The following is a 24781-nucleotide window of genomic DNA, read 5'->3' on the forward strand; positions in this document are numbered from 1 at the left end:
AGTGGGGCCTGTGCAGGCTCTCAGAACATGTCCTCTGCTGAAAGAGATCTGAGCTATGTCCGATGTGCTGCCTTTGCAGGCACCCACAATTGTTTCCTTTGCTCTGTTTAGACGCAGCCTCAGGTGTAAGTCCCCTTTGTCCCTCACAGCCAATCACTGCCCACAGCCTCCGCTGACCCTGCCCTGTGTAGAATTGCTCCACAGGGCAGGCAGGCCCCATGCAGACTCTTGGTGTGTATTGGGGGGTGAAATGTGGTGGAGTGGCCACTGTCAGAGATCTCAGCAGCTTCTGATGCGCTGCTTGTGTAATCACTAACAGTGGGCACTGCCATCCCACCCAGGCTCCACCCCAGGACCAGGCTGCCTCTGTGTTCCATGGTCACGCCTTTCCCCTGGTCATGGCTGCTCCAGATCCTGTGCTGCACTGTGGTGTGACGTGAGTGGGGCCAGAGTGTTGGCTTGGCTCAGGCTGGAATGTGTGGCAAAGTGACTGCAGGAAACCCGGCAGCCATTAGAGCAGACCTCTCTCTGTCCTGCCTCAGGGACAAGGCAGTGAACGTGCGCTCCTCACAAGGAGAGTCCTGGCTCCCCCAGCCCTTCCGTTACTCCTAGCAGTCCTCCAACCAGCCAAGGGGCCTTTTCTCTTCCAAGTAGGACCCCAGGACTGGGGTGCCCAATCTGTGGTTCCAACCATTCACTCCCCAGGGTGGGTGTCCCCCCGTGTATTCTCCTTTTCCTCTGAGTCCCCTCCCACTGGCACAGGTTCCAGTCCTATTGCTTTTCTTCCCTTCCCACCTGATTACCTGTGTATCTTTCTTAGAGCCTTGGTTGTACAGGAGTCCTTCTGCCAGTTTCCAGTTTTCAGTGACAGTTGTTCCACATGTAGATGTATTTTTGATGTGTTCATCAGGCGAGGTGAGCTTCACATCCTCTTACTCCACCATCTTGATCTCAAACTCTTAGATCTCTGATTTCTTATAATTAAGTCTGAAATTTTTCAATATATTCTTTTAACATAATCACTGAAAATAAAAATTCATAGCCAAGTAACCAAGAAATGTCTTGAACTCTAAGCACATTCTGAATATTTATGTTGATTTTCAACTTTTAATCAAATGGGAAAATATAAATTCAATTTGTGAAATAAGCATTTATTCTAAAGAGTTTGAAAGTTGAAATGTTAATAAATCACTGTTAGCACATGCATACGCTCTCCTCTAAGTCCCAAATTACCTAGTTATTTTTCACAATTCTTTTGTTTGAATCCCCTCTTTTGTATATAAGTTTTTATGTCAAAAATAGATTTGAAGTGTTTTAATTGCTGGCATTTATATCTGAAAACAGTTGGAATGATGTAGCTTATTTTTGGCAAGCAGAATCAAGATCCACCACAAAGCGATCCATAATATAGAGCCTATAGCATAAATTTTTGTCTTTAGTGGGAAGAAATCCACAATAGGTTAGGGATTAACTGTACACATTTACTTCTGAAGTTTACATGGCAGTTTAGTGATTAATCACTAACCTTGGTAAATGCCAATTTCCTACTTACTAGGAGTAAGAACATCTATTTGTGCAACTCAAATGGAAAAGATATGTGATTTAATTATGTCTGCTCCAAAACTCCTCTTCAGCTGGATAAGCTTTTACATTTCCAGTGCCTCTTTTTTTTTTTATTTTTAATTATTTGTTTTTATTTTTGGCTGTGTTGGGTCTTTGTTGCGGTGCATGGGCTTCTCATTGTCGTGGCTTCTCTTGTTGTGGAGCACGGGCTCTAGGTGCATGGGCTTCAGTAGTTGTGGCATGCAGGCTTAGTAGTTGTGGCTCATGGGCTCTAGAGCACAGGCTCAGTAGTTGTGGCGCACGGGCTTAGCTGCTCCACAGCATGTGGGATCTTCCTGTAGCAGGGCTTGAACCCATGTCCCCTGCGTTGGCAGGTGGATTCTTAACCACTGTGACACCAGGGAAGCCCCTCAGTGCCTCTTTAATGCACAAGTGTGGACCCCAATTTTTGAGGCCCAAAGCAAGAGCTCGTGTCATGGCAAACTTGATGAGAAATAATACTGCCAAGTGAACCAGAAAGATATTTTATTTAACAGATTTCAAATGAAGATCAAAGTTATCTGGAACAGATACTTTTCCAATCTACATTTCATGTTTCCTGAAGTGCTGCCTGCCAGAGCAGAACAACAACATATTTCTGGTTACTTGACGGAAAAGATGTTGATATTGCTTACTCATTTTTGCAGATACACAGTTCAGTAACTCTCTTACACAGAAACACTATACAAAAGCTTTCTACAACTTAAATACAGTAGTAAATACCTTATTAAACAAGGTTTTGAGTCATCTGGGAAGTGAAGTAACCAGTGAGAGCTTGCCAGACTTCTACTCACCCCAGACCATCTCCCCTCGGAGATGATTTAAAAGGCTCATCTTAGAGATACTCGCAGCATGTATGTTCTACCGAGATTTGGACCTTGAATGCTTTACATTCTAAACTGAGCTTCACTGGACCATGTAGTTTTACAACCAGAAATCTTTCAGCAAGATTACTATTTTTTGAGAAGGGCCTGAGAAGATTGTGCTGCCTATTTCAAAAGGAATTTTTGCTAAATGGATTGAATTTTAAACTCTGTCTCAATATTGAGGATTTGGTTATGTTGTGATTTTTGTGGAGGTAATTATCTTAGAAATACTGGTAGTGGTCTTATTAATGCACTTTTGGTACAATTTAGATGTGGCTCCTATGTTGGTTTTGGTTTGGTTATTGGATTCAATAAATTTCTTATTAGTAACTCTTATACTGAGCATTTCAATTTTGAATTGTGTATTAGTTTGAGAACTTTTATGGTGAGATGATCTCTTGCAATTGCTAGTGATTTATTTTCATAAAACACTTTCATATATTGCTTATATGTGTGAAAGTGTTCACTGTATTCTCTTTTTCAGTGGGTATAAGTTCAGCTCTCTGGAGGTTTTTCAATCGAATTAAAAATTGTACCTAGTTAAGTACTTCTCAAAGATGAAGTAAATATATGAAATTTGGCTAGTAACTGCTTGTTGTAATAGCATGCCGAGTTCTCAAAATTAAAATTAATTACTACTTTCAATTATTTATACATGTGTTCTGTTAAAACAATTTTGAGACCATTAAATATGTGTACTATCCCTTCAGTCATAAGTGAATAATGATTAACTTCATGACAAGACAGTGAGCACCATTAAGACTGTCAAGGAAATACTTTTGACTTTTCAATTCTTAAACTATTTCTTTCTCTGAAAACATATTTACAAAAATAATAAACACTGAATTCTTTTATACAATGTATTCTAATTTTTATGTTTTTATGTCATAACTGAGATTATACTGTGAGCACATTTAAAAGCAAAATTTTTCATGTGACATGAGTAGATATCAAGAGTTTCCTATTATCGTCAAGAATTACGTGCTATGAGATGCAAAGATACAGTCACGTGAGGAAAATCTGATATCACTGTACACTGAGAAATGCACCTGCAGCCAAGCAGAGCCCTTCAGACTTCAAGGGAAACTTTGCAAACTGAATAAGACAGATAAACATTGATATGTATAATGTCTATTGGCTCTAGAGCTTTCTAAACAGCAATACCATATTCCTCATCAGACAATTTTGTAGGGAATAAAACTTCTGGAATTTCTTTTATTTAATTTTTATGACTCTCTAGATATAAAGGGTTTCTTTTACCTTTAGAGATACACTGAGCTATGGGAACAAACACTTGATGAGTCTCACTGTGTGGGGCTGGGTGTGCAGACTCCAGCCCCTTACCCTTCATTTTGTACTTGTACTGTTATCTCACTTACCAAAAGGAGCTGAGGAGGCATTAAGCTAATTCTACTTTTTTTTTTTTATGTATGTTACTCTTGTCCTGAATCTACAGGATGTTACTACCACTAATAGCCACTTTTGCACCATTAGAAATAGCTTAAGTAACAACTTCCAGAGAAGTTCTTAGTTATAGGACTCTACCTGTTTCAATTCAGGGACTCTTCAGTTGCCTTGCTACCTACATTCCATCTCCCAGAAATCCAGACACCTTGCTAAGACTGCCTCATAAGTTACTTGAGGTAACCTTCAACTCAGTAAGGTGTCTGCCCAGTGGGATTTACAGCATTACCCTTTCTAAAGACTACGTACAAATGTGTGGCAGCAGTGAGCTAGAAGACACCATGTGGATCAAAGCCATAATGCTAAAAATAATTAACACTTAAATTCTCTTGAATACTACAGAAACAGCATTTAAGAATTTATTGAAAAAATAATTTATATGTTTCCATTTTATCTAGGATGAATTCTTAATCTCAGTTATAGACCTCCCTCCTCCTATATTCTTAAATATCTATGCAGTAGTGTGCAGAACCTACTTCAGAATTTGTATTTGGGCAAATGCTCATGGTGAGCTGAGGCGACCATCTGTATAATTCATCAGAAAGATGAATGTACTTGAGGAAAGGATAGTTTTACAAGAATTACCTGCATAATTGCTTCAGATTTCCACATTATGTGCAGTCCTACTTGGAATAAAATACTGAACTTTTACCCATTAACAGATTTGCTAATAATATTAGTTATATTTTTGGTATTCAAAGTTTAGTTATCTGACCACATAGAACTAGCCACTCATCATAACCTATTTAAATGCATATAAAGAAATTCTTTGATATTAGAGACACCTGGTTTTTACATAAAGCATAATGTCTAATTCAATTATAGACACAGATGTCCACATTAATTACAATTTTATCATTCAGACAGCATTTATGCTAGCTTCATATGAACAATTTCCTTTACTTTTTCAATAAGTAATAAAGTTAGAGGCTAGAAATGGTAGAAACGGTAGATGAAAACCTGTATTTTTAGAATTAAATGTGAAAATGTGTGAAATTAAGGGATATTTACGTACATCTTTATGGCAACCTTTTCCATTGCATGACTAGCTCAAATATCTGTACAAAAACGGGGAGTGATAAATCCAATTGAAAATGTAATAATGCACACGTGTGCATGCATGTGTGCACACACACAGGCAGACGCTAAATTTACAACATGTCTTGGGTAGCTGGTGGCCATCGCAGAATGAAGGACAGGAGATTATGAAAAGGCATCCCAGACTCCAATTACAGTTATACAGTAATTGTGCGTTCATAAAAGCCTGACAAATAATTGTTTTTCCAGGAAGATATTATAAGTAACATTTTAACACATGTAGTAAGAAAACATCTTAAATTCTTAAAATCACAATTAGATAAACAGTACAATAAGCTGATGGCTATAAAGAACCCTCTTTATAAAGACTTGTCCATTCATGTTTGAAACAACACCATGTCCTTTATTCATTCTAACATATAGTTTCTGTTAAGTTTTTAATTGTTGTAATGCATGGAAAGTAAATATTTTGAAATATAATCTAATAGAAAGCCACATACACAGTTTAATCTGTTTATATTAAAAACATTTCTAAGGTGTGGCTAAAATTAAAGTAGATTTATTTTCAAATTACGTAAACTGGAAAGGTTATTTGAGTTGTTTTCTAATAAGTAGATGATTAATTGCGTTTTCCTGAGCAATTCTGTCAGGACATGATGGTAATTTAGCTAATAACATGTTGTCTTGTGTTCTGAGAACACTGAAGAATCCAAATTTCATTTTCTGGGCAATGTACCGAGGTCATTTGGCACAAAAGAGAAAAGTGGGATAAAGTTTTAATGTTAACTGGGAAAAAATTCTGGGAATACTTTTTAAATAGGAATATTAATACTTGCTTTTGTCATGTTAATTGCACATCTCACTTAAAAAATGGAAATGCTAAATATTTCTAGGGACATATCATTACATTTCAATAACTGGGATAATCAAAGTGAGTCCAATTTATCCTGAGGACAGTAAATCCGCAAAGGGGGAAAAGACAAACTATACATGAAAACACTTAGTCCCACTTTAAATTTTACAGTATCTATATATTTGTCTACATACTTAAGGATGTAGACAGCAAAAATATTCATATTAAACTATCAGTGCTTACAGAAATTATTTTTCTTCTACTCAGGAAGACCATTTGTACTAAGTTAACATGGGAAACTTAGAGGAAATCCTCCTTAGGAGACCTACTCAACTGATAATTTCTCTTTAGAATATAGTTCAGGAAAGTAATTAAAGAGGTCTCAGGTGTTTTCATCTGTAGGTCACTCCTTTCAATGTGAATTACAGTTCATGGGTAAAGTTGACATTTTTGGTGAAATAACATCAACTCAATTTCTTCTAAACAAATGTCTACATCAAAAGACTGTAATAACTGCACAATTCGTGGCAGTGAAGTGACCAAGGATTAGATGGTCATTTATGATCTTACCTTTAGATGCAGTGCCTTCTTAAGAAAGCCTAATGTGGACAAGCTAGCAGAGGATGTGAAAGCCGGCGAGTCCATCTGCTTATGTTTTGTATCACTCTTTCCATCCGAAATCACTTTAATCAGCTATTTTACCATTGAAATAAAATACAATCAAAGGAAGGGATTAATAGTTACCAGTTGTGCAATAACATAACGTAAGTCATAATGGAAGTGTTTTGTGAGCAAACGTCACACTGCCACCCCCAACACACACATACACACACACACGTGCAAGTTTAATATGCCAAATGGAAGTGTATTAATAGTGGTTCACTTTTCCAGTATTTCTCAAGGTATGCTTCACTGACCCAATTACCAGTGGCAGTCAGAAAGTGGAAATTGTGATTACGTCCCCTAGGAAAACTATATACTATATGAAGAAGAAAACTGTAACGGCTAAGAGGTAAAAATGTTCAGTTTGTATCTTATTTCTACTGGAGGATGCAGGGATTGGGAAGGAGGCATGGAGAAAAAGCCCAATCAAGACTTCATGGTATTAAGGACTGTGGAAAACTCTTTGCCAAGGGCACAGTTCTCAATGCTTTGCTACACATTCTCAGGATGAAATGATAGAGAAAAGGTACGGACAGACGTAGGGCTTCCTCATGTCCAAACTGAACTCATATATTTTCATTTGCTCTTTTAAACTACAAGAAGAGTGTTAACTGAATGATCCTATGAAATGCAACAGAGTTCAGATAGCTTAGAGAATCATAAACATAGAAATGGAACTTTTCTCTATTTTATTCCTGGAGGGAAAGGGTTGTTTTGGGCACTTTCCATGGCTCAGGGAGCAGATTTGTTAATTTTCTGGCAATAGAGAAATCTTAACCTCAGATTCTCAGCTATGTAATTCCTGTTCATCAGCAACTGGACATCCAAACTGGAACACTTGGAAAGGAGCACGAACATTCACCCATCCAATGTGTGGGTTGTTACCAGATCAGTGGCACCTCACAGCCTCTGTTCCTGTGTGCAGCTTTGCTATAAGAAAGGCAGCTGGTTAAGGACATACATACCTTAGAAAGACTTTGACATATATTTTCAACTGTAGTGAGTTAGGCAGAACGCAAAGCAGAGTAATAAGAGTTAATGTTTTCACCTATTTATTTTTATATTTCACATGTATATTTTATATGTTCAATGTAGGCAAGAATTGCTAATGTTACTGAGAGGTGAAATGTTAAAAGTAACTCAGGAACAGGTAGTACATATAAAGACCACCACAAATGCATGGAAAACATGGGTGAAAAGAGAAAAGGATAAGGTTTAAATGATTCAAAACCTAAACAAAATTAATATACAGCTATACTATCCTCCATTCGGTGCATGAGAAAATTATTTGATATTGGAATTAAATATCTTTATTTTCTGGTTTTCTTGAATACAACTTCTTCAAATTTTCAATGATTTCAGGAATTTAAAAAACTAGCTATTTCTAATCTGGGTTCCAAGAGAAAGAGAAATAGGCTGAATTGATTGCTATACCTTGGAAAAAGTCAATTTTACTATTTTGACCAAATAGGCTAGAAATAATGGGACCCTATTGCCTTCATATTCCAATATTACTTCCAAAATAAGAGCAAGTAAAATCATGCTCAGGATTCTTTGATTATAAGAAACAAGACCTTCTTAGAAGGCAAATGAAAGAAATTCAAGATCAGTAACAATAGAGAAAAGAGTCAACAAAAGGTTTCAAAATTCTAGCATTATAAGATTAAGCTTAATAATCACAAGACTCTCAGTGTTCACACAGTTGTCATAAAAAGTGAAAGTTAAAATTATTCTTGGTAAATTCATGTGTCTGTACAAGGTGTCATCTTCAGGTTACCTTGGCTTGAGTTAAAGACCTTGTCGTTTGAATTTTTCATGAAAGCCTCTCTGTGGCTTGAAACCTTGAAGTTGTTCTCCAGTGTGCAGTCCTAGCCTCTGCACACTGTGTGATTAATGGCAACTAGTTTGATTAGTTTAAATCTGGAACATAAATTTTAATTCAGCTTCCTTTTCCCCTCTTAACAGTTCTGCCTGACATCCCTGTCATGCACAGGCAAAAATCTTTATTTTCAGAAGGAATAAATCCTTATGGATTTGAGAGAAATAAGTCATCTGGGATGAGGAACTAGTAAATATAGTGCCAAATTTTCACTTTAGAGACCATACGCCTAAAGAAAGATGGATGCCCCTTACCTGAGAGTAAACAATGCTTTTCAAAGTCTCTGGAGTTTCGATATATAGTTGTTGATCAATGGTTATTTTTATCACAATTTTCAAAGAAAGGATCACCAACTTAGCTTTTAGAATGTAAAATCAGTCTTCAGACTTTTCTATTATGACTTTGGTGTTTGTATGCCTGATTAAACACAGAAAACCCAAAAGATCTGGAAAGGGCCATAGAGCAATGTGCTTTCATAAGGGAAGTGTTTTGTTTAAATTTTTCTAATGTTTTATGAACAGTTATATGAAGCAGATGTAGCCTACTGAAGTCAATGGCAAGATGAAATATAGGTACTATCAATAATTTCACTCTACTATAAGTCCTATATCCTGGGAACAGAGCAGGTGGTCTGCTGGCAGCAAGAAGGGACAGTCAGTTTTGCTGCTACTAAGATACCTGGGTAGAGAAGCAGGACTCCAGAGCCCCTGGCGTGTGATTAAAAACTCCCTCCCCCCTTGTGCTGAAAGTCTCAATCATTTGAATGTATCTCCTTTATGTGGAGATGTTCACAAGTCTGAATAAAAATGAGGTACAATTCACGTTAGTATGTTATTAAAAATTTAGCTGTAGCATTCCTGGTGACAAGTGACATATTCAAGCAAATGGCTGTGTTATCACTTCTGGGCTTTATCATATTAAACAGGAAATATGTTGCTAAAAATATGACGACCCCTGTCACTTTATTGCTATGGTCTAAGCAATCGCAGCTAATTAATGATTTTCCATATCATCTAAGACAAATCAAGAATTCCATCTAGAGCAGTTATTGCAGAAATATACTGTGTTAGGCTCCAGTTAAGCTTTTGTTGATTTGAAGTAATATTTTTCCTACATAAAAAGTACAAAAATACTCACTGAAGGTTACTGAGAAGTTGTTTGATTTGACATAAAGATGAAGACACACTTCTTTTCTGAGACAGTACACTTTGTGATTCACAGGATAACTTGCATCACACGCAATTTAATGAAAGCTCTCAAATAAGCGATTTTATTCCTATCCATGATTGCAGACATTTACAAAACCATAACATCTGAGTTCACCTTAAAAAATAACTTATATAAAGCAGTGATATACACAGCACAAAATAGATCAGGGAGGGGCAGGAGCAACTTTTAATAATTAAAATGTAAACGTGAAAAAAAGGATGGAATAAAAGTCCCTACTTATTTCTACTTAAGATGTCATGTGATAGTATTTTACAATGTCCTGTGGGTCAATGTATGTATGTGCATGTGTCCATATAACATACACACATACAATACATTCTCTTTCCCACACATATACATACACAGATAATCATTTGCAGTTCCGTTGAGGGCAATTCTAATATGCCGCTCTGTACAGTTGTTCGAATCACGTTTGGACCCGCTTTCTTCACAAAATAGGGGAGAGAGCAGGAAATAAAAAGGTTGGTTTGGTGTGACTGAGATTCCTTTGTTTAACTGTACACTGTGATGAATAATTTTCTTCCGTAGTAGTTCTGTGAAGGGCTGACTCACTGTGGTTTCCATGAGGAGACTTGGTAATGGATCACACACTCATTGTCATGCTAGGGGAGTACTAGAAGGAGAGAAGAATCCATATTTTAACAACAATTCTTCTACAGGCCACTAACATTCCCCTTGGTAAACAATAGTAACTGTGAATTTTAATGTCTTTTATGCACAAGCTTTAAATACAGCATAAAAATAAGAAAGCATAAAAAGAGTAAAATTATATAGAATTGACTGTCCTGAACTGTTAAATATTTCCTCTGGAAAGCAAGCAGTCTCATTCTCTCTCTGAGCTTCGGGGTTTGATAAGTACCTAGTCCCTCAGCTTTCTCCTTCTAGCCAGATTCATGTTTCATAGGCCCTTGGAACAATTTGGGTAAATCAAGTCCAAGGGTGATTCATAATAATCAAATACGTGTGAGGGATAGGATAGTCTTTGTTAGCTGTGTAAACTTGGGAGGTTACTAACCTCTCTGTGCTTGTTTCCTCACCTGTAAAATCAGCTTAATGATAGTATCGATCTTAAAGGGGTTTGGGGAGGATTGAGTATAAAACCCTTAAAACTATGTATTTATTGAATACATGGAAAGTGCTCAGTAAATGCTGGAGTAATAGTATAACTCCCAGCTGGCCATAAGAAATCCTTATTAAAGCATTTAGAAAATACTTAAGAGTCTGATTTATACTTTAGCATATAAACTTCTTCCCTGAAGCTGTGACTCCTATCTCAATCCACAAGCATTTCTGGGTGGGAGTAGGGGCATTCTTGTTACATGTTACTTGTCAGTTTGAGGCTGACCATTGCTACAAGGTGAGACTTTCAGAAATTTGGAAAAGTGGTCTTAACAAATGACAAACAGCAATTATTTAGATAATGATGCCAATCTACCCTCATATGCTTGAGAAATAGACTGTGACAGAAAAGTTCTAGAGCAGCTCTGCCCAAAAGAACTTACTTCAACGATGGACACGTTCCACAACCTGTGGTGTCCAGTACGAAAGCCACTAACCACATGTGGCAACTTGAGCCCATGAAATGTGGCCAGTGCCACTGAGGAACTAAAATTTTAATGTTATTTAACTTTAACTTATTTAAATATCCCCATGTAGCTGGTGGCCACCATCTTGGACAGCACATTCTAGATCACCTGTTATGGGAAGGAGGAGCATCTACTTCCAAGTGGTAACGGTTTCCATATTTAATATGACCTCTTAAATATTTTAAATGCTTTATAAGAACCTGTGAGGACCAGGGCAAAAGGGAATTCCTTTTAATGCGCTCATAATGATTGCACCTCATGGAAAGAGGCAGATAAAGTGAGAGGGTTTGGTCCCAGGCTGCAGGGGCTTAACCAGGAACAGTGATGGTCCTGGGAAGGGGAGCATGAACCTTCTAAAAAAGGAACAGACAGAACAGAAAGAAGTGAATTCCAAATGAACGGAGGTCGTGCAGGAACCAGAAACGAGGTATAAGGTGTGTACTAGATAGGGATGGATTTGTTCATATGGAGAAAGCAGGATTTCCCAGGGAAGAGCGCAGGGTGACTGACAGTGGCTCAGCTGGCAGAAGTCTGGACTGGAAGTCATTAGAGTTTGATCTAGTGCTCAAACCAAAAACCCACATTGATCCTGAGTAAAAGCAGATGACTAGGCCTGAAAACGGGTCACTGGACCTTAGGGGGAGGATTGTTAATCCTTTAAACACAGGTCAAATCAAGGAAAAATCTACTTGTTAATCCCTTAATAGCCTCAAATTTCCTCAGTATAGGAAAGCTTATTTATATATGTTACTGACCTTCCACATTGGATTACAGTGAGTAGGGTGATATAAAGGGGAGACCGCCAGAGAAGCGAAAGGGGATTCAGTTTGATAGAAAAACTCCCCTTTATGCTTGATAATGGCAACAAAAAAGCAAAGCTAAACAAAACCTCAAGCCCCCAAACAATCATTGAGAAGGATCAGTGAAGTGGAGCCCACCCCGTCCCTGAGCTGGGAGTGGATCTACCCCCATCTCATCAGGAGACACCATGCAAATCTCCACTACAAATAATGACAGCACACTGCCATGACCTATCCACAACCTTTGACAAAATAATCATATTTTGCATTTGACTTTTAGGGGCAAGACTAAACAAGAAGATAAATGGATACTAAGGTTTTATTGAAAGTAGAAAACATAAGAATATGGCAAAATGGGCATAGGAAATTTAATCTATGCTTTCTTTGGCTACTGTTATTTATAGTAAGGATGGGTGAGCCAATCAGTACTGCCCAGTAGAACCTTCTGTGATGATGGATATGTGCTATTCCGTGCTGTCCGGCACAGCGCCCACACGTGGCTGCTGAGTTCTTAAAACGTAGCTAATGTAATTTAGGAACTGAAAATTTAACTGTATTTAATTTTAAATAGCACAGCTAGATCATCAATCATTATTTTAAAGACAAAGATTTTAATGGGTATATATTGTGCCAATCTAAAAACAGTGAAAGACTTTAAAGCTTTTTTAAAGTCTCCTTTTTTAAAAAGGACTTCAAAGGATATGTCGGAAAAAAATTTTCTGGGTAAGTCATAATTAATTCTAGAGACCATCTCATTTAATGCACATTCTGAATAATCAGATTTTAAAAATCCCTGAATCCTTTTTTCACAAGGATTGTTCCAGTTCATTCAAATGTAATGTAACATTAGGGAATATAGTTAAGAATATATTATAGCCTTCATTCTAATTATACACCATTAAAAGTATGCATATATAGAGACAAGTATATATGCACATTCTCTCACATTCTCCATGCTACCAAGCATAGTTATTGGTTGCTCCCATTTCTTAACACTGGCAATTGTTAGGATTTTTAACCTGTGTTATTTCAAATGTCTTAAGCAAATCTTACAGTAAAATGAGAATTTGTTACAGATTCATTGGGAAGTTAAGAGAGTTAGGCTTATTCAGGGAGGAAACTGAGTGGAAAATAGGGTACAACAAGAAAGTCAGGGCCAGATTCAGTCAGAAAGGATGGAAGCACCATCTCCAAGCAATACAGCTCAAAAATTAGCAAGCATCTAATGAAATTTAAATTTTGAATAGTACAGGTAACTGTAAAATGATGCCCTAAGTGTATCTGGTACAGTAAAATAGATTGTATTTGTGTGTGACTGTCTTTATAAGCGATGGGCTATTTGCACTGCTAAGGCTGTAAACTGCTCATCTGCTGCTGCTTTTATTGAAACTGCTTCAACTAAGTAAGATTGAGGGAAATTGCAAACTTTCTAGGGAAACTCACAGAATGTGCTAGCAAAAAGGAATTTTGCTATTGATTACTATTCAAGTAGAAGTGGCTTACTGTTTTCTAGAAGTAGAAGAGCAAGTGTTAAATGGGGTATCATATTTAGAGACATAAAATATTCATGGTGTATTGTCCTGAGACCACACTGCAATGTTTCTGTTGTACTGCTGCATCAATATGCCATGACATATTCTAGTGTTTGTGTCAGAATGCTGTGATATCAGGTTGCCCTGATATCACAGCATTCAAAACTATTCTGTGAGTCTGTTTCTCCTTGATCAAATGATAAAATGGCCTTACAATGCTGTTGACTGCATCAGTGTTTGGTTTAGCATGTAAAACATGAGCTAGAGAATTTATTATACCCAATTCATGTACCATGGACTCCATCAGAAATATCCATTAAATCTTTGAACAATGTGCATACATTTCTGTTCATACACTTCAAGAACACTTCAGATCTTACATTTCTCTTCATACACTTCAAGAACACTTCAGATCTTACATTTATATTTCTAAGCATCTATATAATATTTTATTTTCTTAATGAGAGATAATACTACAGGTACCTGAGCTGAACTAAAGTGAAGTAAATCTAGTGTGTATGTTACTATTCAAAAAAAAAAATTGGGGCATATGTGATTTCTTTACAATAGAAGAAAATGAAAAAAGGCAGTAAGGGTAATAGGAAATGATCTACCACCTTGTTTATAATTTCTATTTGACACCGTGATTTTAATAGCATGTTTGCTCAGTTGATTATAGTTCAATGCTATGGTGAAAATATTCTGCTAAATTAATTCAAGAAATAAAACTAACTGCTTTCTTTACTTGAGAGGCATGAAGCACTCTTCTTTGAATTAAGCCTTTTTGTATTATGTTTTTAAAGCCAAACATTTTATAGAGTTTGAACACTAGGGGGCATCTTTGTTTCTTGAAATAAAGGTTTTTTTTTTTTGATTCCCCCCCAAAAGAGTCGTCTGAATGTTGAAACATTTTTTGATTCCTATTTTCTTGAGTAAAGTGTGTTGGCACTGCAAGGTTTCTGCCTTTGGGTTGGACATTTCTGTTTCTATATTGATTACATTAAATAGCATGTGTGAGGTGACTGGGATAGTGTCTGTACATGATAATCAGTCAATAGATATTTGCTCTCTTCCCAGGCCCCTTATGTGGTTAAACTTCAAGATAAAGACCGACAAACCCTCAAAAGGCAGAATGTTCAAAAATCTGTGCTTTTCAGACTTACGTGCATTAAAAACCACTAGAATTCAGTTGGCATGTTTAGTCACTGGAAATGTTTTCTTTTTAAAAATTATTTATTTTTAATTGGCGTATAATTGCTTTACAATGTTGTGTTAGTTTCTGCTGTACAGTGAAGTGAATCAACTATACGTATATATATATCCCCTCCCTCTTAGACCTCCTGCTTTTCCTTGATGATAGTAAAGCTAACTTAGTGGAGATACCTAGTCTATTTACTTCTTTAAGGCCTTACTACATTTGTCAGCAATGAATCTCTTTTGTCTTCTTCCTCTCTGCTCTCTTTTCTTGATCTTTTAAAAAGGTGCAAACAAAAATGTGTGGATGTGATAGAGGAAGCCACAGATAACCAGGGTGTCACTCATAGCATGTAGACCCCTCACCCAGCAGACAGAACAGCGCAGCCAGTGTGGACCCGCTTCCAAGGCTGCACTACCCTCCAGGCGGTGGTGCAGGTTCTCAACCACCATCCAAGTATTTCTCTTTTGGGGACTTTTCTAGTGGGGACAGGAGAGAGGGAGGGGGGAGACAAGAGGCAGATTCTGTTTTCTGCTAACTCTGCACAGCAGTCTGGCGTTTTACCTGCTTCTTGGCTTCAAGGGTAGCGAGGCTGGGCCAGGAAGTCAGGGGTGGGGGAAGCCCTACTCCAGTGGCTCTATATGCTACGCACATATTCCCAGAGGGATCTGCTATCCAGAATGTGCATAATCCACTTGGGGTTAAAGGATGAGGCTGGTCTTTATTCTGCACAAAGTAGTTTTTTAAGTCCTGTTCTATCTGATTCTCTGATCCCTGTGAAGAGCTTTCTGATGCCAACTCTGAAGCAGCTCCCCTCTCTGGCAAACAAGGCGGCAGTCGCCCACAACAAATCTGGGAAGGAAGGGGGGGAGAGTTCCTGTCATTGCTGCCCCTAAAGTTAAAGTCACGTGGAACCTTTTTAAAGAAGTTTTCTTTTCCAATACAAAATTAATACTTTCCTTGGTGCTCTTAAAACACCTGGTTTATATCTATTGTAGCACTTATTAATCTGATGTATGGTTTAATTAGTTGTGTAAACATGTTCTTCCCATCAGATTACATTCTTTGAGGTAAGGGATGTGTTATGTTTGTTTCAGAATATTTTGTCCTTAACCTAGTGCTTTGCATAGTGCAGGCTCAATACATGTTGAATTGAACTGAATTAATTATCATATACCTCACTGAATTATACCATTACTGGAAGAATTAGCATAAAATGAAATTAATGTCTCTAATTAGATAAAGTGAACATTAATTAATTAAAATTAACTAATTTGTCCATAGTCTTGAAGCAAACTAGTGAAAGAACCGGGCTCTAAGAAATCCCATAATCCTAAGCATTATAAAAACTATATAGTTCCTCACATTTTTCTATTTCCTCATCATTGACAGGCTAATCTTTTGATTTCTTTAAATATGAGTTTTTATGTTTACCTTCTTGGTTCTCACTAATCATAAATATCCTGCAAATGAAACAGACAAACTAAAGATCATCATATTATTTCTAGTTTTAACGGAAATTAAAGTCTAAAAACAAGGGAAGTCTTGTCCCATGCCGAGGTGCTAGGTCAACACCAAGAAGTAAAGGAAACCGCAGAACACTCAATCTTGGGTTCCATTTTGGGAAGCAGCCATTCTGCGCAAAAGTAGGTATATTACTAGCCACCGCTTCAAATTCTGATGGCATCACCTCTGGTAAAGGTCTGGGCAAAATGAAGGTAATTTTCTCTTCTGATTCTGTTTATAGTTTGGTAGATCCTCCATTATTTTAATGATGGCGGTACATGTATTGGAGGCGCTGATTCTATGAACATGAAACTGGTTTGGGTTCTGAACTCGTTTATTCCAGTTCAGGAGTTCTTAGCAGAGAATGTGTATCAGCATCACTGACGAAGCTTTTCCACATGGGAGGACGCCTGGCCCCGCTCCTGGAAGTTCTGATTCGCTGGGTCCAGGGAGGGTTCTGGGAAATTGTATTTTTAAAAATTCTATAGATGCTTCTTACGTGAAATCTTAGTTAATAAATTACTGTATAATGCAGTAAGTCCTTGAGAAAAGATACCATGTTTTCCTTTTGGTCTTTCCAGTGCCTAGCACATTGCTGTGGCCTGTAGTCAGTGCTCAGTGACTGTTAAATGAAGGAATGAATTTGATCGCTTCTCCGTTTGCTCCTATCTACTTCTATGGAGACGTGAAATGATACTGCCTTTGCTTAACACTATAGTCACACAGAAAACGACGTGGATATCCCGTTCGGGTTAAATGTAAATAACTCGTTAACATACAAGACAGGAAAGTCTAGTGCATAATGTAAAGACATCTTAGAGACAATTTTCAGAGCTTTCAGGACAGCACTGAGAATAAACCTGGTTTTGCAGTGATCAAAGACATTTTAGTAATGTGAAAAATTTATAAAAACGATCACATATGCAACCTGTTTCTAGTACATTCCTTTATGGTGGATGTTTTCTAAAGGAAAATTAGGATTAAAGTTTTTGTCTTTGTAACTATGTACATAGAATCGGAGTAGAAAGTTTATTTTTTAATACTTCCAAAGAAATTGCACTTAGTTTTCTAACTTTTAAAAGATCAACCTATTGAACTCTAGATAAACAGTCGTAATAATGGCTTTATGCATTTATTCTAAAGAAGAGCTTCAGAAATAAAATCTGGATATAGTAATGTAGTCAAGGGAATACTTACACTCTCACTCTGAAAAGGATTTAAGAAATTTCCCCCCATTTCGCCATCATCCCTAGGAGTGCCCGGCTGATTACTCAGGCTCATATTATTGGGAGAATTCTGTAAACAAGATTTAGAAAACAAAGCATTTTGAAGATTTAAATTTCCCTTTTACATGGTACTCTTTCAAACATGGAATCTATACCATCATCTCTAAGGACAAAGCAGACTTATAATTCCAATCTCAGACTTCTACCATGGATTCTGTTCATTCTTTGCACCTTGACAAGTACTAATGCTTTCCCAAATGAAAATTAAAAAACAGAAAACCCCAAATAATTCACTGTAACTCTTTGTCTTAGTCTCAGAATCATTTATTCCATTTCCCACTCTCAGTTCATAGAGTTCCTAGACTTCTGGAGAGTTTAAGAAACATTCCCAGGAGGGGCATGATGAAGAGTGCAGTCTACACACTGATTGGGCGGGATGGAACAATAACTTCCCTGGGTGATTTTACTAATCAAACTCGAAAGGTCACTGTTTTGATAAATATTTCCCTTTAATTCTACATGTGGTTTACATAGTAACACGACTTTAACCATTATTTTTATATGAACCATAAGGAAAAAAGGAAAATGGTTAACGATAGTTAAGAACAAGAGAAATAAATACCTCAGGACTTGAGAATTCAGTATGTACTTGTATAGGAAAAGGAGGCTCAGAGGTTTTGTGATTTAGAACCCTTTCCTATCATTTGTTTGAGCAGATTTATTTGAAACTTTTAAGATAAAATGGCTGATATTAGCAATCTAATCAAACACAAGTTAACAGTATACTGCTTTATATTCTATTTAAATTCGCTAGTCGTTTTTGCTGTGCGATTTTAGCCATGTGAGGTCATCTGATACTCCACGTCGATAGGGAATACAGAATGGCAGCGGCGTATAAAGCATGCTCACACAGGATTGCAACCGTGACTATGGGATTCTTGTAAAAATAAACTTCAAGGTTAAAAACTTTTACTTGTTATTTCAAATGTAAGCCAGATTTTAGAGATTTTTCCTGAGCCGTTGCCATTTTATATTCTGTTTTCGAATAAGTTTTTAGATTTTTTAAACAAAATTGCTCTGAGGATTTTGACTTAACTAAAACCAAGTTAGGCAATAGAAACGAAAATGTCATGAATGGGTTATCCCCAGAAGAATATGTGCTTTTTAAAAATATGGTTAAACTGTAAAGCAGAGGCAGGTAGATGAGCTGGTAGAAATAGAGCTTGTATCTTGTCCTGCTGTGCACCCCACAGGGAGGATCTGAGAACAGGGATCCTCTGAAGTCCGTAGGAGCTCCATTTGCCAGCGAACCCCAAGGGCTGGGGAACCACAGCTTAATGGCATAAAGAGGATTCTATTTTTTTTTTTTTTTGGAAAAAATTTTTTTCCTCTGAAAATGTTAGTTTCCCAAGTATAAAGTAACTGGACTTTGAAATGAACATGGATAACCTGATTTCCTGAAAAAAAAATTAAGTAAAATTGAAGTGCAATTAACTAAGCTATAGGTAACTAAGCTACAGCTCGTGAATAAAGTTATTACTCAACTGTGTCTTGAAAGCAGGAATGATAATGCTTACTTAGCTCAAAAAAGGGCAAATTTATAAAAACACTATAAGATTTACCCAAAATCTAGAAGTCTTTGGTGAAGGCAGATTTGTCATTTCATACATAATGGAGAAACTGGCAATCTTGGAATAAAAAATAATCTAACATACCTATACAGGGGTATTTGAGCATGTATTTGGAAGCTGCATACTTTTACATATTCAAACAGATATATGAAACGAGCCCTCTCCATCCTTGCGTAATAGTCACACTCCTAGCCTTAAGTACGTGAGGTGCCCTGAAAGGAGCAGCATATCTCTGACTAAACTGGGGTGCTCCCAGACTCCGCTGCATTTTTGCCATGTCTCATTTCTTTTTATACTTTTTTAAAAAAGTTTTATTGGAGTATAGTTGATTTACAATGTTGTGTTAGTTTCAGGTGTATGGCAAAGTGTATCAGTTATACATATACATATATCTACTCTTTTTTAGATTCTTTTCCCATATGGGCCATTACAGAGTATTGAGTAGAGTTCCCTGTGTGATACAGTAGGTCCTTATTAGTTGTCTCTTTTATATATAGTAGTGTGTATATGTCAATCCCAATCTCCCAATTTATCCCCCGCCCCTTACCACAGGTAACTATAAGTTTGTTTTCCACATCTGTAACTCTGTTTTTGTTTTGTAGATAAGTTCATTTGTATCCTTTTTTTAAACTCCACATCGAAGTGATATCATTTCTTGATTTTCAATTCTGAAAGTCTGGCTACTTTCAAATTGATTCCTGACTCAAAGTGTCGATTTAAAAATATTTGAAGTTTGAAAGTAACATTACAGTAATATTTAAATACTTATAAAACACTTCATGGTGTTGCTTCTGTTTTCCATGCAATCTTTTCATAGCATGGTGGCTCAGCATTAAACTTTTTTAGGGGGGAGTGGTGGTGGTGTATATGAGAACATTGAGAGGCAGATTAAAAGGACACATTCAACACACAAAACTGAGCTAGTATCAGATCTCTGAAACCTGTTCCTATCTAGCTCACTGGGCATATTTGAAAATCATGAAATGATAGAACATCTTTAAAAAATCTGAGGTAATCTCTGCAAAATGTTGTGAAAACAACAAAAGTTGCTCAATGAGGAGTCTTAAGGAAATTGTGCTGTCCATGGTCACTGGGTGACATGATGAAGCTATAGCTAAAGATATACTCAGTATTGGTATCTGAGGAACAGCTAAGACAGTGGTTCCAAACACCAGCCCAGAGCAGGTTATGACGGTGGGTGGCAATGAACTGTGTGTATGCTGCATTTAACTGTAGCTGTTTGTGTGCAGTGTCTCCAGTAGATTGCATCAACAAGGCAAGAATGTAATGCACAAAAAGGGCACAGGTTGGTCAAACAACTTCTTGAAATGGAGTTAAGAAATTTAAAAAATGTAATACTGATGCTTGACAAAATACAGGTTTAACTGGAGAATTAGGAAGATGCAGCTAGAGACCCAAGAGCAATTTTGAACACAACTGCTAAGCAGAAGTGGTTAAGATCATCTTCTGATTCACAAATAAGAATGACTAGAAAAAGAATAGGATGAAAAGGAATGAGCCCAGGAAATAAGAGAAAAGGGAGAAGAGAGCTTCTTGAGATGGCCGGACATGAGGTGGAAAAGGAAGAAGGTGGGGAAAACGAAGTTAGTGACAACTTGCATAGCTTGGAGTAAAAGGCTGAAAAATTCAGCTGTGAGTCGAAAGACGTAGGGAAAAAATAATTGTACAATATGTTTGATGCTGCTGATTACAGATAAAGTGACAGACAAGTGGAGATGGGACAGACAATAGTGGTACCATCACCCAGACAGCCTGGTTAGAGCCTGGAGCCAAGGAACGAGGAGTGGGGGCAGGGCTGAAATGAGACGCTTAGGAGCCCATTTGAAGGTGGATGCAACCAGTCATTTCTAGTACATTGTGGCAAGTTTATTACTTGGGCATAATTCTTTTTTTTTTTTAATTTTTTTTCTTTATTTTTACTTATTTATTTTGGCTGCGACGCACGGCATGCAGGAGGATCTTATTTCCCTGACTAGGGATCGAACCCATACCCCTTGCAGTAGAAGCGCAGAGTCTTAACTACTGGACCGCCAGGGAATTCCCTTGGGCATAATTCTTATGTCAATTGAAATGTACTTGAACTTTCCTTTGTAAAGTTTTTCCCTATTGTATTTGTTTGGTCTCCTTAGTTATACTGAACTTCTTGAGGGCAGAGACCATATCTTGTTTGTCTTTGGAATTTCATAGCCCAGAATAATGCCTTGGCACATTAATGTTTACTGAATGAAGGAATTCCTGCCGAAGTACAAACCATTTGAGGGCAAAGATTATGTTTGTGTTTAAAGAAGTCTTTTGTATTTCCCCATAGTGCACAAGGCAATACTCAGTACATAAAAGTACACAATGGGTGGTCAATTAATGCTTAAAGAATGAACAGTAATCACTAGGCAAGAGAATATTATCAGCAGCAGGCACAGTGTGGTGGAAAAACTTGCTTCTGGTTATAGGAAGGGGAAAATAAGTATAGAAGGAATAGCAATAGATCTGATATGAGGGCAGATTAGAAGATGGTATTTCATTTGTCATTATGGCCCTTAAAATTTTTTAAAGTGCTTTATAAATTACAAAGTACATTCCCATATAGAATTTCATTTACATCTATGTAGTGTACAAGGTTATGTCAGTGCAAACGTTATGAAGACGGCCTTAAGCAATCTGGATGTTCCCGCCTTTGTGTAATGAAGAATTATCTTTAGACATTAGAATATGTTTCTCAAATATAACTTCAGACATTTTACTGTGACCACAAAGCACAATTCAGCCAACATCAATTGTTAGATACCTAAGACAGCCAATACAATCATGGTCATCTGGCTTGTAAAGGTGCTTCCCAGAAAGAAGGCTCTAACGGTATTATACAATGAATCTTATTTTGAAAACAAGGTTTTTGAAGGCTTACCTAATACTATTTCTCACAGAGCTAAGATGGTGCCGTTTGTATATATCTATTTTTAGAAAAGAAAAAGATCTTCCTGATTGTTTCTAAACAGACATCCAAAGTGCATGATGAAATTCCTAGGCCAAGCAGCCAAGCGATGCAGATACAATGTCAGAATGCCAATTAAACGCTCTTTTTTTTTTCTTAGCTTGAAGTCTTAATTTATAAGTTTCTATAGCTCAACTTCATTTTATTTTTCTTGGCATCAGGAATTTTGCTTTATTATACATGAATATAAATTCAAAGTGGAATTAAAAATGAAGTCATCCTTTAATGAATTTCTGTATTTATTGATATAAAGCAGACTTCTGAGAGAGTCATTCTAGTGGTAGTTAATAATTAGTTCTCATCAGCCATTCTAAATATACATTTGACCCACAGAGAAGTATTTTAAAATTCATCATGACCTAAAAAGTATTTAGGTATTCTTCAAAAAATATACGGCATCTTAGCAAAGCATTAATTTTAGATACTCAGACGACTGACAGAGGAAAAACAGAGACATGTGCTATTGGAAGGGTCACTTTCCTACTTCTATTAATATAATTTTCCTCTAATTACTTTCTTACTCTATTTTGTGGAACTATAATAATGATTGAGGACATCAGCATTGCCTGATAAGGGTTTGGAAGACAAATGAGATGTATAAATGCAATGCCCTTACAACATATAATAACCACTTTTTCAAATTTACCTCTTTTCGTGTTGCTCTAGACTTCTTTACATTTTCAAAAGATTATCTATAGTATGTCAGTTTGCTTTACAAATGCGTAACATCATAATGTGATTAAACTGATTATTATTTGCTTGGGTATCAATTAATCATGTATAGCATATCCTGTAAATGAATCCTAGCATGCTTTGAAATATTCTTAAAAGACTAATTTTACCCTTTCCCACAGATTATATGCATTAATATTTTACACTTCTACTTAATTATATCTGGCTTCTACTTTCAAACTCTTTAAGAACAAAATTCATAACGTTATTCTCAATCTTAAGAAGAGTTCTGTGTGGAATAAAACACAGATAAAAAACAACACACAATACATAATACTCACCTTGGAAATACTGTCCATATCTCCTGAGCCTAAAACAAAATATGGAAAGAAAGCCTTTATTAGGTAATGATTCTATCTGTAAATTAAATACTCCTTTAAAATAAACAAATGTAGTAATGCAGTGCACTGTATGTATTTGCAGTGTATATCTCTTGGATTTCTGAATCTCAAAAAATTACTTTTCTCTTATACTGTGTGGTATCATCTGATGGCAAATGCAAGGAAGAGTTGTACCTTTCCTTCCCAATCATCTACTTTTTTTGGTAATGGCAGAATAAAAAACTATTGCTATCATAAATTCCTGAAAGTGAAACAGTAGACATATATATCCTACTCAATTCAAAACTTTAAAATTTGTACACTAATACACATGTGTATATATATATTTATAGATATGTAAATAGAGAACGAGAGAGAGAGAGATCTCTATTTTCTGAAATGATGCTTCTGTACATCTGATAAAGTACAAAACAGGCATTTGCAACAATACCTGACAATATTCTGAACCATGTTTTACTATAATAACCAAAATCAAAGTATAATATATTTTTTTTTTTATAATTTTTCTTTTTTTTAATTTTATTTATTTATTTATTTATTTATGGCTGTGTTGGGTCTTCGTTTCTGTGCGAGGGCTTTCTCTAGTTGTGGCAAGTGGGGACCACTCTTCATCGCGGTGCGCGGGCCTCTCACCATCGCGGCCTCTCTTGTTGCGGAGCACAGGCTCCAGACGCGCAGGCTCAGTAATTGTGGCTCACGGGCCCAGTTGCTCCGTGGCATGTGGGATCTTCCCAGACCAGGGCTCGAACCCGTGTCCCCTGCATTGGCAGGCAGATTCTCAACCACTGCGCCACCAGGGAAGCCCAAGTATAATATTTTTAAGAAAAATTTGGCAGCAACAAATATTCATGGCAATCCATCAAAAGTAAAAATGTTTTCAAAATGTAACATTGTGGTTTTATTTTAATTCTTAGGAGAAATGGACAATCAATACTAATTTCTTACTGAAGAAATGGAATCATAACTTAGGTAACAAAGAAAAATAATCAGATCCTTGCCACAACTTTAGCTTTATTTTTAACTATTTAAATAATTTTCCTGGCATAAAAATATTATAATATTTTAATAGTACAGCATTCAGCAGACGGTCACAGATAAAGTAAAGGCTTATTAACATTAGTTTATAAATAGGCATAATGTTAAGTACTGAATGTATATATGCAATTATGTATCTGTAAATATATACAATATTCATTATAGATGACAAGTATATGTGAAACTATTCTGCAAATTCTGTTCTAGTGAGTAATATAACTGAGAATCTTCTCACTATGACCAAATGCCATCTTTTTGTGAATGATTTTACAAATTAAAAGATTGGAAAGTAAATTATTTTGCAATAAATTAGAAAGTAAAATTCTAGAATGGTGCTATCCCCAGTAGAACTTTGTGTGATGCTGGAAATGTTTCCTTGTGCTGTCTGTTATGATAGCCATTAGCTCATGTGACTATGTGCACTTGATATGTGGCAGTGCAACTGAAGAACTAAATTTTACATTTAATTTGATTTATAATTAAATAGTCACACATGACTAGTAACTACCACAACTGGACAGTGCAAATTAACATTTTGAAAACTAGGCAAAACAAGCATGGATCCTTAAAAGCACAAAAGTCTATCAAAAAAAAA

At 36.5% G+C, this 24781-nt stretch overlaps 1 protein-coding gene across 8 annotated transcripts in view; it reads right to left on the reverse strand.

The window, feature by feature from the left end:
• Nucleotides 1–2151: 2151 nt before the first annotated feature.
• The window catches only part of SSBP2 (single stranded DNA binding protein 2), a 314422-nt gene continuing 291792 nt past the window's right edge, over nt 2152–24781 (reverse strand). For 7 of the 8 annotated variants that reach the window (XM_007193055.3, XM_007193053.3, XM_007193057.3 and 4 more), the window contains 3 exons: nt 23092–23120; nt 17412–17510; nt 2152–10208 (listed from right to left, as the gene is read on the reverse strand). In XM_007193055.3, coding sequence (XP_007193117.1) covers nt 10179–10208; nt 17412–17510; nt 23092–23120 — 158 coding nt within the window. In that variant the 3' untranslated portion in view covers nt 2152–10178. The remainder of the gene's footprint in view (nt 10209–17411; nt 17511–23091; nt 23121–24781) is intronic. The other variant, XM_007193056.2, reaches the window with a different exon arrangement.

This window comes from Balaenoptera acutorostrata, chromosome 2, assembly GCF_949987535.1.
Source record: "Balaenoptera acutorostrata chromosome 2, mBalAcu1.1, whole genome shotgun sequence".
NCBI classification, from domain to species: Eukaryota; Metazoa; Chordata; class Mammalia; order Artiodactyla; family Balaenopteridae; genus Balaenoptera; species Balaenoptera acutorostrata.